At 43.9% G+C, this 16,790-nt stretch overlaps 1 protein-coding gene across 1 annotated transcript in view; it reads left to right on the top strand.

Moving 5' to 3' along the window:
• HECW1 (HECT, C2 and WW domain containing E3 ubiquitin protein ligase 1) overlaps positions 1-16,790 on the top strand; it is a gene marked incomplete at its 5' end in the record, with an annotated part of 389,530 nt that overhangs the window by 173,323 nt on the left and 199,417 nt on the right. Inside the window, 2 exons of the mRNA XM_030203827.1 lie at positions 10,207-10,307; positions 15,118-16,431. Of these exons, the coding sequence (XP_030059687.1) occupies positions 10,207-10,307; positions 15,118-16,431 (1,415 nt within the window). The remainder of the gene's footprint in view (positions 1-10,206; positions 10,308-15,117; positions 16,432-16,790) is intronic.

Raw genomic sequence — 16,790 nt, 5'->3', positions numbered from 1 at the left:
CCGTACCATTTTCATCACTTTCCTCTGAACCACTTCAAGTCTTGTTACATCCTTAGCAAGATACAGCCTCCAAACCTGAACATAATATTCCAAGTAGAGCATCAACACCTCCTTTCTTCTGTTGGCTATACCCCTCTATACAGCCTAGCATCCTTCTGGCCACCGCCACTACCTTGTTTTGTCACCTTGAGATCCTCAGACACCATCACCCTCCTCTGAGCTGTGCTTATCAATCTCTCTCCTCCTATCTGGTATATCTCCTTTGGATTTCTGCACCCCAAGTCCATCACTTTGTACTTCTTGGCATGAGGAAACGCAAGGGAAGAGATGGTATTTTTTAATTCACTTTGCATGTGGAGAAAGCAGACATAGTGAGCGGATTGGATTGAGCTTGACTGAATTTGATTAGATTTTAAAGGAGTTGACAGTGCATCATATTTTGTAAAATAAGGAGACCTTTCACCTGGGTATTGAAGACTATGCTTATAGATAAACAGTGATACACTTTTGAGGTATTGTGTGTATTCTTATATTAAGTTTGACTCCACTTCTAATTTTCAATGAGCTTGATACCTGGGTTGGTGTCTGGATTAGTTAACATTGGAACATTGAATGCGCAGTGATGGTTTCCATCAGTTCAACCAATTGCCATTATGGTTGTATCTGCATGAAATGAGCACCTTCATATCACAAATATTATGTGTAGTTATTGGTTTTTCAATTAAGTATTGTGCTGTATTAGTAGTTTCATAGTAAGGAGCACAGGTGTGTTATTTGAATTTCCTATATATTAGTGTATTAAATTTTAACTACAGACCTTTGACCATTTTTCTAGTTTTTGGAGATCTCTTCTCATGGTTTCTACTCCAAGTGATCCACTCTATTGGCTATCTTTGTGTCATCTGCAAAAAGGCAAAGTTTTCCTTCTTATCCTTCAGCAATGTCTCTCAGAAATATATTAAACAAAATCAGCCCCAGTACCGACCCCTGATGCACTCCACTACTCACCTTCCTTTCCGCTAAGCAGATTCCATTTACCACCACCCTTTGTCACCTGTCAGTCAATCAGTATCCAGTCCAGTTCACCACTTTGGGTCCTAAGTTCAGCCCTTTCATGAGTCTTCTGTGGGGAACTGTATCAAAGATTTTGCTGAAATCCAAGTAGATTACATCTAGCACATGTCCTGTATCCATTTCTTTGTTCACCCAGTCAAAGAAATCAATCAGATTTGTTTGACAGGATTTTCCTTTGGTAGAGCTATGTTGCCTCAGATCCTGCAACCCATTGGCTTCTAGAAAGTTAACTATCTTTTCCTTAAGCAGTGACTCCATTATTTTTCCTACCGCCAACGTGAGGCTTACCAGTCTGTCGTTTCCCACTTCTTCCCTGTCACCGCTTTTGTAAAGAAGGACCATGCTGGGCTTGATGGACCTTCGGTCTGTCCAAGTATGGCAATACTTATGACCACGTCAGCTTATCTCCAATCCTGTGGAACCTCTCCATTCTCTAATGATCTTGTTATGATCCTACTGGGACAGGCAGGAGAACGACTGGGACTCGCTCCTGATTGGCCATGTCAGAGATTGAGCTGGCATCTGAGGCAGCAGACATCAGATTTCAGACCCTATTTAAACTTACCTCTCCCTACATGGGACGCTCTAGTGTTATCCCTAGGAACTGTGAGCTCTCGCTATCCTGCTTAGCCTGTGCTTGTGGTACAGGGTGTATTCTCTATAGTTTGATGGCCTTTTCCCCTTGTCTGTGGTAGTTCTTTGTGTGTGCTGGTTGTTGCCAACTTTCGCCCTGATTAATTCACTGCTGTGCAGCTGAGTCTGCTACCTCTCCGTCTGCCTTGCCTTTCCCTTCCCAGCTGTGGGTGTTAACTAGTCCCTGGTAAGCACGCTCCTTCTCTGTTTGTTTAGTCTTCCCTGTAGCCTGCTTTAACTCTTTGTGTGCAGTGTTTGTTATCTGGTTCTTGTGAGCACTGCCCACTTTCCTGTCTTTGTATTTGAAACCAGCCTTTTCCTGTAGTCTGCTTTAACTCTTTGGGTACAGCATTTGTTATTTGGATTTTGTGAGAATGGTTCCGTTTCCCGATTTTGTATTTGAAAGCAGCATTTTCCTGTTGTCTGCTTTATCCCTTTGTGTGCTGTGTTTGTTGCCTGGCTCTTGTGAGCACCCTCTTGTGTACTGTGTTTGTTATTTGGCTCTGGTAGGCTCTGCCCTCTCTCCGCCTTGTGGATTCTTGCAGTCCCTATCTGTCTGTCTTTTCCTTTTCTGCCATTTCTGTGGAGCTCTGCTCCTTCAGGTCCCACGAGTCTAGTAGTGTCCTGCTCCGTCCCTGCCTTAGCCCTTTACCTACTGTAGGGTACTGCCTTCTGCTACCCGGGTTACTATGTAGCCTTTGTCTGAGTTCTCCCCCTCTGGTTGTTGTCTGTATCTGTCTGTTTGGTTTAACTTCTTTCCCTTGGTGTCAGTGCCTTATGCTGGTGCGCCGCCCAAGCTCAAGTCCCTTCTGGGACCTCTCATTGTTCTTTTCCCTTCCCTAGTGTATGATTGGGTTCCGGTTTGGCCTTGCGGCCCATATGCTTGGACTCTATACGAGTGGGTTCCCGTTCAGCCTTGCAGCCTGCATGAGTGGTCTATTTCCTTTTTCTGGTGGCTTTCTGATTTCCCTGAGTGTGCTGGGCTTCGTGGCCCTTGTTACTGCATAGCACCTGTTTGGTCTACCCTAGGCCTTGGCCAAGGTCCTTCCTAGGCCTCGGCCTAGGCACAATGGCTCATGATCAATCTAACAGATCTATTAAATCCTTAAGAGGTCCTGCCAGGATTTCTCTGAGCTCCCCCAGTGTCCTGGGATGTATCCCATCCGTCCCTAAAGCTTTGTCCACTTTCAGATTTTCAAGCTGTTATTAAACACTTTCTTCCATGAGCAGTGCAATATCCACTCCATTCCCAAATATCCCCTTGGCAGCTAACCGCAGTCCTTCTCCAGGATTTTCTTCCGTGAACACCAAAGAGAAGTAGTTTTTAGCACATTCGCTTTATACTCATCACTCCACATACCAATTCTCAGCATCTTTCAGTCGTATATCTGAAAAAAAGGTCTTGTCACCTCTCTTTATCCATTTTTTCTTCCACCTGCACTTTTGCTAGCCATATTTCTCTCTTCACTTCTTTGAGTTTAATCCAGTAATCTTTTCTGTGATCCTCTTGTTGCATTCATATGTATTTCTTGAACGCAGCCTCTTTCGCCCTTATTGTTTTGGCCACTTGTTTGGAGAATCATATAGGCTTCCTGTTTCTCTTGTTTTTGTTTACTTTCCTTGTATAAAGATCCATTGCCATATTTATAGCAACTTTCAGCTTGGACCACTGTGCTTCCACTTCTCCTATGCTTACCCATGCCATCAGCTCCTTCTCCAAGTATTCCCCCATTTTACCAAAATCAGCATGTCTGAAATCCAGTACTTTTGAGTTTTGTGCGTCTGCACTCCATTTTTGCTCATACCATTGATGATCACTGTTGCCTAGTAGGCACCCACCTGGACGTTGGAAACAATTTCTCCATTTGTGAGCACTAGATCCAGCGTTGACCCTTCCCTCAGAACTTGATGTTCTGATCCACATCAGACAAGATAAAATCTTCCAGCAATAGTGCCTCCCCTTTCATTCCAAACTTACGGATATCTTCAATCAGATCCTTTTCCAGCTTCTCCATTTGTGCCAGAGGTCTGTAGATAACATCCATGTGGATTCAAGTTCCATCTTCTCTTTCCAGATTGATCCATATAGTTTCTTCCTTTCCCCAGGTTCCCTGTACTTCAGTCACTTTGATATTGTTTTTCACATCCAGCACCACTCCTATGACTCCTCTGCCCTCCCTATCCTTCCAAAAAATATTATAGCCCGGTGTGGTCACATCCCTTTCATAGGAATCATTGAACCATGTCTCTGCAATAACAACTGTATCCAAGTCTTCCTCAAAAACCAGGGCTTGCAAATATTTAACCTTTTTACTTAGACTATGAGCATTTGTGCTTATTGCTTTCCATGTGTTGTTGAGTTTATTTGGATTTCTATATTAACATTACCTTCCCCACTGCTGCTTTTTTTTCTGGGGGTGACTTTCTGAATTCCCTTGCTTCCTTTTTATGCCCCCACCCTCTAATTTAAATGTCTAGAAACATACTGTCTGAATTTCTCCCCAAGGATCCTTTTTCTTGTCACAGAAAGATGTAGCCCATCATTACAGTACAGCCTGTTATTTTTCCTTGTACTGCCTCATCCTCCTATGTATCTAAAACCTTCTTTACACCAAGCTTCATTGTTGCAAGAGAACACAGACCTTGCTTCCAGACATGTTTATCTTTGGTCCCTGTGTTCAGAACAAGCAGAAGGAGCTTGCTCTGTAGAGGATAAGCTTCCACTGTGGCATTGTTCTTTAACAAAAACATTTTGATTGGGATCACTTCCTTTCATTTTCAATTATTTCCTTGTACCTCCTACTTTAAACACACATGCATATATATACTCTCTCTCTCTTTCTCTTTTTATGTCAGAGGTGTAAGTAGGTGGGTCACCAGGGGGGCAGCTGCTGCCCCTAAGAGACTTCTGATATCACTGGTGCCTATTTTTCATGCGATCTGTCGTGTTTAAAATATGCACTGGTGCCGTCGGCAGTCTGCTGTCCACTCTCACCGCACCCTCAACCTGGCTAAGCTTCTGCTTGATATATATATATATATATATATATATATATATATATACAGGGCCGCCGAGAGACTGAGCCGGACCCCCCCGAGGCCGCCGCCACCCCCCCCCCCCCAATTGCTGCTACCATTGCCTCCCTCTCCTGCTCCCAGGCCGCCGGTGCCGCAGTCCCCAGTCTCCACCTGCCTACCCTCAGCTCCATCGACAGCCCCCTTCTGTCTGCCACCAGGCCCCTGCATTAAAAAAAAAATCTCTAAATCGGCAGCGCTGCGCCAGCGAGCAGCGCCTCACGTCTGTATGAAAGCAGCAGATCACCTCTCTTTGGGCCTTCCCTCACAGTGCCCCGCCCTCACGGGAATAGGAAGTTACATCAGATGAGGGCAGGACAGAGTAAGGGAAGGCCCGAAGTGAGCTGCCGCTTTCACACAGACGCGAGGCGCTACGCTGCCAATTAGAGATTTTTTTTTAATGCAGGGGGCCTGGTGGCAGACAGATTGGAGCTGTTGATGGAGCTGAGGGTAGGCAGGTGGAGACTGGGGACTGCAGCGCTGGCAGCCTGGAAGCAGGAGAAGGCGAGAGACCCCGGTGCTGGACCCCCTTGGAGGCCTGGGGAATTTTGTCCCCCCATGCCCCCCCTCTCGGCGACCCTGTATATATATATAGAGAGAGAGAGAGAGTAGTGTGTGTGTTTGGAGAGAGGGAGAGAGAGTGTAGTGTGTGTGTAGAGAGAGAAAGAGAGAGAGAAATAGCGTAGTATGTGTGTGTGGAGAGAGAGAAAGAGTGTGTGTGTAGTGTGTGTGTGTGTAAACAGAGAGAAAGAGAGGGGCCCTATTACAGAGCAGCAGTAAGCTCAACGTGGGCTTACCGCTTGCTCTTTTGGGACATCGCCTGCCCAATGCAGCCGCCAGCGGTAGTCCCACCCAAGTGTGTGCTATTTCCAAGGGAAAATGAAAACCTCTGGAAAAGGCCAGCGCGGCAGTAACCCGGCTGTAATTGGGCACTGCCACTAGCTGGGTTAGTGCCGGAGCCCTTATTGCCACCTCAGTGGGTGGCAGTAAGGGATCCCTGCCGCATGACCATGTGGTGAGAGTGATTTCACCGCATGGCCATTTTTTTTCAGGTTTTACTGGCTGCGGGAAAAAGGGCCCTGGCGTGTGGGAAAAGTGGCCCATTTATGAGCAGAACTCTCAAAGTTAGGAACGTAAATCTGTTAAATGTCAGGCTCTATGTGTATTTTTACTAGTTTTTCCTACATACAAAGGCATTGTTTTCAAAGCACATGGATGTTTTTAAAAGACAAAAAAAAGTCCATCTGCCGAAAATGTCCACATTTCGATTCTTGAAAGGCAGAAATAGGACGTTTTACACTGCAGTCTGTCCAAATAGCAAGGAGGCGGGCTGGAGGTGTGTTGTGGGCAGGCTTAAGGTGAGACCATAATTAGGATGTCCAACAGCGATAATGGAATAGTAACTAACGTCAAGGGCGTTTTTCTCTAGACCTGTTTCAATCATGTCCATGTAACAAAAATGTGCTCTGAATGAACAGCTGACCACTGGAGGGATTTAGACTTGACCCTCCTTTATCCCTCAGTGGATGCTGTCCCCCTCCAACCCCCCTAAGAAGTGAAACCAAAAGGGGATACCAGGTTCTATGACAACTTCAGGTATTATGGGCATATCCAGCAAAGCAGCAAGCAAATCCCAGAAGTAGTGGTCAGTGCAGTGGACTGTACGCAAGGGAACCCAGATTCAAATCCCATTCTAGTTCTGATTTGGTGGTCATTGTGAGCTCTTCAAATACAACAAAATACCTAGTATACCTACATATAGAAGACATTTGCAGGCTTGAAAGCTATTATAGTGGTGTCCAGTTAGGTACAGTAGGTTTTTTTCTGTTCCTGGAGGGCTGACAATACATAATAAAGGAGTTAAGGTGGGATTCGTACCTGGGTGAATTTTTTAAAGTTCACTGCACTGGCCACTAGGCTGCTCTTCTGCTCTGCAGGGACATCTATATAGCCGTTTCGGTACACATGTTGTCAGACAGGCATTCTTGTCTCTGTTTTTTTGCTGTTCGTAATTTGGATATTTCATTTTGGAAAATGGCTGTTCAGTTTGGACATCTTTCCTGTTCGAAAATGTCTTTGGAAGAGATGGATGGGGTTTTTTGGACGAACTGAGCTGGACTTTTTTTTTTTTGCTTGGACTTCCTTTTGAAAGGTCTTGTAATGCCTTTATAACAGAATCATCAGTGTCAGTATTATTGGGAATGTAAGTACAACAATGATTCCTGGCTTTAAATTGATCAAGTACCCCTCTTGATACTCCTATAGCATTTACAGTGACAATAGAGGTATGGCACCTGTTAATCCATATGCAGAGTAAAGTTTATAAACCTTCCAAGTCTCATCCCCTTTGATTCCATTTTCAGAGAATTGTTTTGCCCCCAGAAAGACATACCGACAAACATTCAGGATCTGTTGAAAATATGGGAAATATGTAGGCACCTAACTTCTTTTTCTAAATGTAGAAGCTCAGCTTTTTATGACTATCAGCTTCTATATTTATAATGGAATTATGATCCTTCTTTTCATTCCCACTTCTCATCACCACAGGTGCTTTGACTCAGTTCCCTCCTGGTGAGCTTTTAGGAGGAGCTTTGACCACATTGTTTTATAGCATCAGGCAGGCATGGCCTTTTCCACATGAAGCAGACCTCTCATGTGGAGGTGACGGTAGCCCTAGAGGTCCCACATGAAAGAAAAAAAAGGTTACTGGATTTAAAACATAGGGAGGGAAAAACAGCAAAACCATACCAGTGAAATAATTAAAGGGTTTTGGTGGGCAGAGGAAGGAAAGCCACTGGGTCTCAGTCGAGGCCAAGTAAAAGACGAAAATGTTAAGAGGCAAATGGGTGCTAAGGGTATCTTTATTTAAAACACCTTTATTGGTGATCCCCAAATAATGAATACGCAGTCCAAAGTAGGGTAAAAGCAAATTGGAGAAATCAATAAAAGGTAATACCATTCAGATTTCACGAGAAACATTATGCCAATGTCCATAAACTAAAGCACTCCTCTGGTATTTCTTTACTTCCTTCCTGGGTCCCAGGTTGGGCAGCAGTTCAGACTTCTTGTCAACTTCTGTTTCTGCAAAATTGTTGCAAAACACCGTCTCCAACTTCCTGATACCAATGTCCCTAGTCGCTGGATAAAAGCAAAAATCCTAAACTCCTTTTTAGCATCAGAATATATCTCCTGGGTGGAGACAAAAGGGGGAATGTTTGCTGTCTTCCACAAGAGAACAACCAGAAAAGCATTTCAGCAAAAGTTATAGGAAGTCACCCCTAGTCTGGGTGTGAGGGATGCAGCAGGGAGATAAGTCCTCTGCCCTTCAGCATTAGTTATTCTCCAATATCGAAACAGGATGCACCTGACATAGAGGCTTCCTTAGGCACACTCTCCTTCCAGTTATGTGGACCCAGGCACTAACCCCCCCCCCCCCAAAAAAAAACCCCCAACCCTGGACTTCTCTGTTCTTGGATCTGGCATTTTGAGCCTTCAGTCATGACACTCTTTGGTCTCTCCTCTTCCTCTGTCTTGGATAAGCATATATTTTTTGATTAAGCCTAGTCACCTTAGGGATAGCAGCACTCCTAGCTAGTGACCAAGCCAGCCATTAAGAAAGAAGCCTCTCTCCTAGACAGAGCCTGAGCCCACTTTGGACTCCAACAGTGATTCCTGCTTCTCTGCCTTGACTTGTTCAATTACTGCTACATTTCACTCTAAGTTTTTGTGCCACAGAAGCTGAAATTCCTTCTCCCATAGAAATGCATTGGACTTTTTTTTTTGGAGGGGGTTTATTTCTCTGGACCCCCCCCCCCCCCCCGGAATCTGATTTTGCCCATTTTAAACTCAGTCCCCCCCCCAATATTCACCCAGCGGTGAGCAGTGCTTTGACTGCCCGTTGACGGCGTTCAACCCGGATATTCAATGCCGGGCTGTTTTCGAGACCAGCATTGAATATCTGGGTTTTTCAATGCCAGCTAGCACATGACCGGTTAAGTCAATATTCAGACTTAACCGCATGCAAAGATAGGCCTGCTTTTTGTGTAGCCTTATTTGGCCACTAAGTCTGGCTGGTTAAGTTCCGAATATTGGGACTTAACTAGTTGTGCCCCCTGGAATGTTCCCAACATCGCCAGCTTTGTTTTCAGCACTAACTGGGCATTTTCAGCAGCAATAGCCAGTTAAATGCTGCTGAAAATGATCAGTTATCCACCGAGCCGCGAGTTAACCTGTCGGCGGCCGTTCCTGTCTAGTTAATTCATGATGAATATCCAGCCCAAGGTTTATTTTTAGAGATTTTCCTACATACCAAGTTTCATCCTATTCCATTCCATTTTCAGAGAGTTGTTTTGCTCCCAGGTAGACAGAAACACAGGCATGAGCTAAATACTAAAATGCAGGGCAATCCATAAGTGGTGGGGTGACAGCATTGCCAATATCACACCAGTCCTTAGGATGTTCCACTTTCTGGGGAAAAAAGAACAAGCTAAACTGCTACAAATTCCTATGCAGAAACTCCATGTTCACATAATACCTCATCTTGGTCACATTTGGGTATACAGAGCCCAAGTTCTTTCATTAATACCTGGAGATCATGGGTCAAATTTAGCATTCAATAAAAAGGATGTCAGTACTGAGCACAAGTCCCCCCCCCCCCCCCAAAAAAAAAAAAAGTCCTGGCTAAAACAGTTTGAACTTTTATATCACCAAAGGAAGGAGGAGGAGGGAATCAGGGCACTTCCTACAATTAGAAACCCCTGGAGCAGGGTTGTCCAAGCTCTGTCCTCTAGGGCCATAATCCAATCAGGTTTTCAGGATTTCCCCAATGAATATGCATCAGATGTATTTGCATTCACTGCCTCTATTGTATGCAAATAGATCACATGCATAATTCATTGGGGAAATCCTGAAAACCCAACCTGGTGAGGGCTGAGGTTGGACACTTCTGCCCTAGAGCATGGATTCTCAACCTGGTCCTCAGGACACACCAAGCCGGTCTGCTATTCAAGATTCCACAATGAAGATGCAAGAGATAAATTTGAATGCACTATCTCATGCATATTCATTATGGGTATCCTGAAAAACTGATTGGCTAGGTGTGTCCTAAGGACCAGGTTGAAAATTCCTGCTCTAGAGGGATTATAACCAGTGATGGTTTTCTCCTAGGACACACCACTTCACCAACTCAGAACCTTTTTGAATTGTGATAATCTGCTACCAGGCTGCCCACACTGAACCTGGCCTTAAACCAATGCCCGTTATTTGGAAAACCACCGCTAATAATGACATTTGTCCTCACTCTATGTATGAACTTAGTAGAACTGGCAATAGGCAGTAGAGAATCTCACCATAACACCCCTCGCTGTTCTTACTGCTCACTATAATGAACGCTTTTTAGTTTTCTCATTCTCTGCTTTCTTACAGAGACAGACTTGTTAGTTACACTCTGGGGCGCAGGCTTCCAACAGATCATGTCAGCGGGCAGCTGCAGTTCCGATTCGAGATAACTTCTTCCATCCATCCAGGTGCTGTACACTACATTTTTTATTTGCCTGCTATTTTTCCATGTTCTTTATGGTTTATTACACATTACAGAAATACTAGCTAGGTGTTCAGTTTTTAAGTTTTGTTTTCTTTCTTAAGGGGGGACTAATTAATCCACAGAAATAATTAACATGGGCCATTCGTACTAAGCATTTTTCCCATAGACACAAAATGGGAGAAAACATGTTGAAGCTGATATTCAAAAAGTGGAGAAAGCATGCAGAACACGGATCATGGAATTCTTTCCAACCCTTCTGCATGTAAATACCTATGTGTGGGTGTGGGTGTGGGTATGCATGTGTTGGAGGAAGGAATGTAGATGGGTGGGTGTGTATGCTTGTTGTATCTGTGCATATGTGTTTATGTGTTGATATGTGTATGTTTGCATGCTTGTGTATGTGTGTGTAGGCTTTCTGTGTGTCTGTAATCACAAGAGGAGAGGGGAAGGCAGTCTGAAAGGTGCAATTTCTTAATCACAATGTTACAGTGAATCAGTATATGTATACTATAGTAGCATAGCCACAGTGGGCATGGGGGCCTGCCCCCTACTTTGGGTTCAGGACCCCCCCCCCCCCCCACACACACACACACACACTCACAAACAAATTGCAGCTGTGGCTGGTGGGGATTCTCAAGCTTGTCAGCAGAAAAGGTCCTCTACTAGTGGCTCGGCAGTTGGCGTCACTTGCTTGGGCCACCGCCTTCATACTGACGTCCCCTTTCATGCACGCTCAGTTTTCATGCATATGCAGACAGTGAGCCTATGTGGGAGAGGCGCAGTGTTGGCAGCCTATGCAGTCACTGATTGCCAGGCCACTGGTGGTGGAGGACCTTTTCTGCTGGCAGAACTTGGGGATCCCCACCAGCTCAGGTACTTGGTGGGTCATGGGGTGGAAGGATTGCAGGGTAAGGGTGGGGCAAAGAACAGGGGTAGGGCAAAGTTTTGTGACCCCTATTTTGGGCTCAGGCCTACTCCCCCCCCCCCCCACTCCCCAAGTAAGGTATGGCTATTGAACTGGTATAGTGCAGCTGCTAGAACTGCTTCTCTCATAGAAATGCATTGAGGCATTTTTGGAGGGGGTTCATTTCTCTTCCACCTTTCACCATATTCAGGAACTTCACTTCTGCTGCACAGAAACTTCCTCCAGACCACCTCCTCCCTTTCTGTGACTATAGCTGCCTTCCAATTCTCTCCCCCCTACCTAAAGTCTCTGTTTGTATTTTAAAAAGAAGCAAACAGGGTGGGCTCACTAACAAGTTGGGGGGGGGGGGTTGCTGATCTTAAGAACTGCAGGCAGAGGTTTTGAACTCAGAAAAATGTGTACACATGTTATGAATCCTTCTACATTCTTCTAGAATAATGCTAACATCCAGAGTGCATCACACTTCTCACAGGGCCCCCCAAAACAAGTGGACACAGAGTTGGTTACTCAGGTCCTGCCACAGAATGTAGGGGTAGATATGGGGAACTATTTTTACAGGTGGGGAATTTCTGGTGTGGTAGGGCAGTTGCAGGGGGCTATTCGGGAGGTTGGGGCAGTTTGTGGATGTGGGATAGTTTGCAGGATGATGGGGCAATTGTGGAGGTTAGTTTTGGGGGGGGCTAAGGTAGTTTGTTGGGTGGTGGAAAAATTGCAGGTGTGGTTGGGGGAGGGGCAGTATACAGGGTGGCGATGCAGCTCAGGGAGTAGTTCTTGGAGTGGCATAGTTTGCAGGGGTAGTTTTATGGGATGGTTTAGCTTGGTAGTGGTATGGCAGTTGTAGAGGATATTTGTGGGTAGGAGGTGTTAAGGTTTCCCTGCTACAGAAGCTGGAACTCCTCCCAGAGAACTTCATACTGACATTTTTTGGGGGGCGCTTAATTCTCTGGAGCCCTCAATCCAATGTGACCCATTTTTAATTGCAGTGGTCATTATTTTAAAAGCTTTGTTCATGTTTAGGATGTGGGAAAACTGGCATTTAGATATCCATATTGCATGAACGTCCTAATCCAAATTTTATAAAGTTAGGATATGTATGTCTAAAACTGCAGTCTGGCCTTATGGCAAGGGGGCGTGATCTGGGTGTGTTTGAGGTAGAACTAGGGAGGGGCCAAAATATGGACATCCAACACCAATTGCAGAAGGGGATGGGATATCTATGTCCAAAAAGATGGACATTATTATTTAGACCTGGTACCCAACGTGCCCAGGTTACAGAAAGGTGCTCCAATTGAGAAGCTCTCCATTGAAGGGGTTAAGGAAATTCATCCCTTTAATCCCTCTGTGGTTGCTGCTCATTCACATACCATGTAGATGAGTTAATCTTGTTGGGAAGACTGGATGGACCGTACAGGTCTTTAGCTGCCGTCATTTACTATGTTTACTATGAATGTGAAACTGTCAAAGGATACCAGGCTCTGCATCAGCTTCAGGAGCTATGGATGTTCATGTTATAAAATGGCTGAATAGACATCCACTTGAAATAGATTAATGGTTAGAGCAGGGAAACTTGGCTCACATCTCACTGCGTTCTTTGTCATTTTTTTAAAAAATTGTGAACCCTCCAGGAGCAGAAAAATATCGACTGTACCTGAATGTTCACCACTTCCATATAAGCCCGAAGGCTATAGAAGAAGTATACTTTCAAGTACACTAGGTATTTTTCTGTCTCTGAAGGGCTCACAATTAAACAACAACAACAACACAGAGAGCTGCAGTATGATTTAAACCAGAGCCTCCTAACTCTCAGTCCACTGGTCAGATCATTAGGCTACGTTATGTGGTCATTTTATAACATGGATGTTCCTATGCTGTCACAATGACTCCTATATCCCTTCTTTTTCACCATTCATATTTTGGATGCTTCAATTGGTAAAATGGATGTTCATGCTGGACATAACCAGCACATGGACATCCATTTCTCATAAATTATAGAAGCAATGAAAAATATGTAACTGGGGCTTAAAAATATTTTACAATAATCACACCTGATCAAAAATGTGACAAATAAAAAAAAGACCCCCAAGATCTAGGTGTCAATGTAACCAACAATTGAAAAATCTTTTAAATAAAAAAACTATTTTAAATATATATTGTGTGCTCAGAACCCGGTGTTACCCAAACAAGGCAGCACCCACCACTCCCATCATTGCATGTTGAAAGGTAATAAAGCACAGATGGTATTTAAGAATACAGTGGAAAACTTACTGCTCTGATTTATCCTATTGAAAATCATTGGATCTACAGATAAGTGCTTATTACAATAAGTTTATGATTGCTAATATTAAGCCCAGAGGTTACAACAATATTTGGTGATCGACTTGATTCCAAGATTTTGATTGGAGAGACTATTTTTATATGTTTGGTGACATCAGCAATTATCAACAAGAGGGACCATTTTCATATCTCTTGCAGCATCAGTATCAATAGATAAGACTGATATATAGACTTTATTACCTTTCAGTGTGCAATGAATGGGAGTGGTGGGTGCTGCCCTGTTTGGGTAACACTGGTTCTGAGCACACAATATATATTTAAAATAGTTTTTTTAAAGTATTTTTCGTTTGTTGGTTACAATGGCAACTAGATCTTGTTTTTTGTTTATAAATTATAGAAGAGGATCTGCCGACTCACAACCGCTTCTAAAATACATCCATATGCAACATAATGACTTGGACATCCCTTCTAAAATAGTGTTCAATAGTCTTTTTATCATTTTCCCACATGTTATGTTTCATCCCATACAGTTAATTTATCTATGTATGTTAAAGAAGCTGTAAACCCCCCCCCCCCCCCCATACCCTCACCCCCTCTTCTCCCAACAGAAACTCATTAATTCATTTTTTGAGAGGGCTTATTTCTCTGGAATCCCAAGTCCAGTTTGGCCCATTTTCTCAATGTTGTCATTTTTCCCATTTTTTCCTCATGCCAAGTTTCATCCCATTCTGTTCAATTTTTGGAGTTATTTTGCCCCCAGACAGATGGATGGTTCATACAGACAAATAGAAACTCTCGACCTTTTGTGTAATTCTTTCCATTTTCCATTGGGTTGGAAAGAACACAAACCCGAATTCTGAAATATAAGCACCAAATTTAAGTGCCTAAAAAATATTTTGCCATACTTAGGGGATCATTTTTGAAAGAGAAAAACTTCTAAAAAGTGGTATAAACCAGCGTTTGGACGTTCTTCTCACAAAAACATCCAAATTGGTATTTTTGAAACCTATCTTTCTATGCTGTTTGCAGTGCATCCAAATCTCAAGGGGGCATGTTTGGGGCGTGTTAAGGGCAGGATTTGGGCATTCCTAAGACTTGGATGTTTTATAGCCATAATGGAACAAAATAAAACCATCCAGGACTAAAACTAAGACGTTTTGAGCTAGATCTGTTTTTAGAATTAATAAGGCACAAAAAGGTGCCCTAAATGACCACTGGAGGGAATCAGAAATTACCTCCCCTTACTCCCCCAGTGGTCACTGACCCCCTCCCATCCCCCCAAAATGTGTTTAAAAACAGTTGTTATACTCAGGTCCTTCAGAGCAGCATGCAGGTCCCTAGAGTAGTCCACTGGTGGGTGCAGTGCACTGCAGACTGGTGGACCGAGGCCCATACCTCTCCCTACCTGTTACACTTGTGGTGGAAAAGAAACACCACACTGGAAACATTATTATTATTATTATTATTATTATTATTTCCTTGACTTATTTCCTTGACTTAGATGCTAGAGTATATAACTGTATACTATATATAGAGAGCAATTTGTTTTCAAAAGATTTGATTTGCATGTCAATATTGTGTTTCTTGCCTACAGATGATGAGGAAGTCTCAGTAAGTACAGATCCTCCCGAGTCAGCAGAACCTCCAGGAAGTCCTGTGAGTAACCCAGGAGAGGAGATCACTAGCAAGCCTTGGATAGAAAGCACAGATCCAGAGCAGGTGGATGGATGCACTGCAAATGATATCAGTGCTTCTGTCAAAACGTCTGAGAAAGTCAACCAGGACAGTCTAAACGAAAGCCCTGCAGACGCCTCAGAAACAGTAATCAGGATATGTGATGCAACAGAGCCCTTTGAATCTGCCCCAAATGAAGGACAGCTCCCAGTGAGCACTATGGATCTAGCTGAGGAACAGGTTCCACCTTCTAGAGATATATCTGATGTTGAAGAAGGGGAAAATAATCAAATTAATGGTGCTGCTCAGGATGAGGAAGGATATATTCTTCCCAACACAGAAGTAATTGATACTGATGAAGCCCAGGCAGAGTTTCAGGCAGAGGAGGAGATGGAGAAAATCTGTGATTCAGAAGGTGCGGCATGCCCACAGGAAGATGAAGAGCCAAAACTGAGGGCAATGGTGAGGAGAAAAAACAGGCCCTGCTCTCTGCCTGTGTCGGAACTCGAGACTGTGATTGCCTCTGCTTGCGGTGAGCCAGAAACCCCTCGCACCCATTATATCAGAATTCACACACTTCTCCACAGTTTGCCTTCTGCACAGCTGAATGGTGATGGAGATGGAGATGAAGAGGAGGAGCAAGCCAGCATAGAGATTGATGAAGAGTCAACAGTGAAGGAAATGTCAGAGAAGGATGTGATAAGTGAGACAGAAACCATTGCACCAGAAAACTCTGTTGAAAATGTAGCAGATGAAAATGCCGACAGCAGGAGGACACCGCCTCATACCATCTCCACTGAGCACCTCTCTGACTGCAGTGAACAAATGCTGGATTTTGACCTTCCCCGGACTGAAAGTGAAAGTGAGTCAAGTCCTCGGGCCCCGGGGGACCATGAGTGTGATATGTGTGATACCTCCTGCTACAGCACCTCTTGCTACAGCACTTCCTGTTATAGCACCTCCTGCTACAGCACTTCCTGCTACGATAGTCACAACCGGTTCTCAAGCCACACCCGTTTTTCATCTGTGGACAGTGCTAGGATCTCAGAGAGCACTGTTTTCTCTTCCCAAGATGATGAAGAAGAAGAAAGCAGTGCATTTGAGTCAGCACCAGACTCAGCACAAAGCCCTGAGCCTGATAGGGAGCAACACAATGGCTCTATGCACTGGCCAGATGAACTCCTAGCTCAAGGAGGGAACCCACCAAGAGCAGGTCCAAGCAGCCAAAGAGAAGGTTTGGTTCAAACTGTGTGGCAAGAAAAATGTTTTCTCATAGCTCTTGGTCAAACGTGACTCAGAGAAAATAAAAATCTATATTGTGTATGAATGAGTAGCCATTCTAGATCACCTAGCTTTTGTTTCTAGTGCTTACTTCCTGCCTGAGACACAGGCTTTACATTTTCATACACAAAAAGAGGTTTGAAACTTGTGAGCAATAACATCCATCATCAAGGCTTTAAACCCTAGCTATTGTCCATTCACACACATTTCATTCAAATTTCAGTCATTTTAAAAAAAAAATAAAGGGGTCTTTTTACGAATCTGCATTAAAAATTGGCCTTAATGTGCCCTTACACGGGTCTTTCCAACATG

This window comes from Microcaecilia unicolor, chromosome 1 (genome assembly GCF_901765095.1).
Source record: "Microcaecilia unicolor chromosome 1, aMicUni1.1, whole genome shotgun sequence".
In the NCBI taxonomy this organism is placed as follows: Eukaryota; Metazoa; Chordata; class Amphibia; order Gymnophiona; family Siphonopidae; genus Microcaecilia; species Microcaecilia unicolor.
This window is presented reverse-complemented; position numbering and strand designations above follow the sequence as displayed.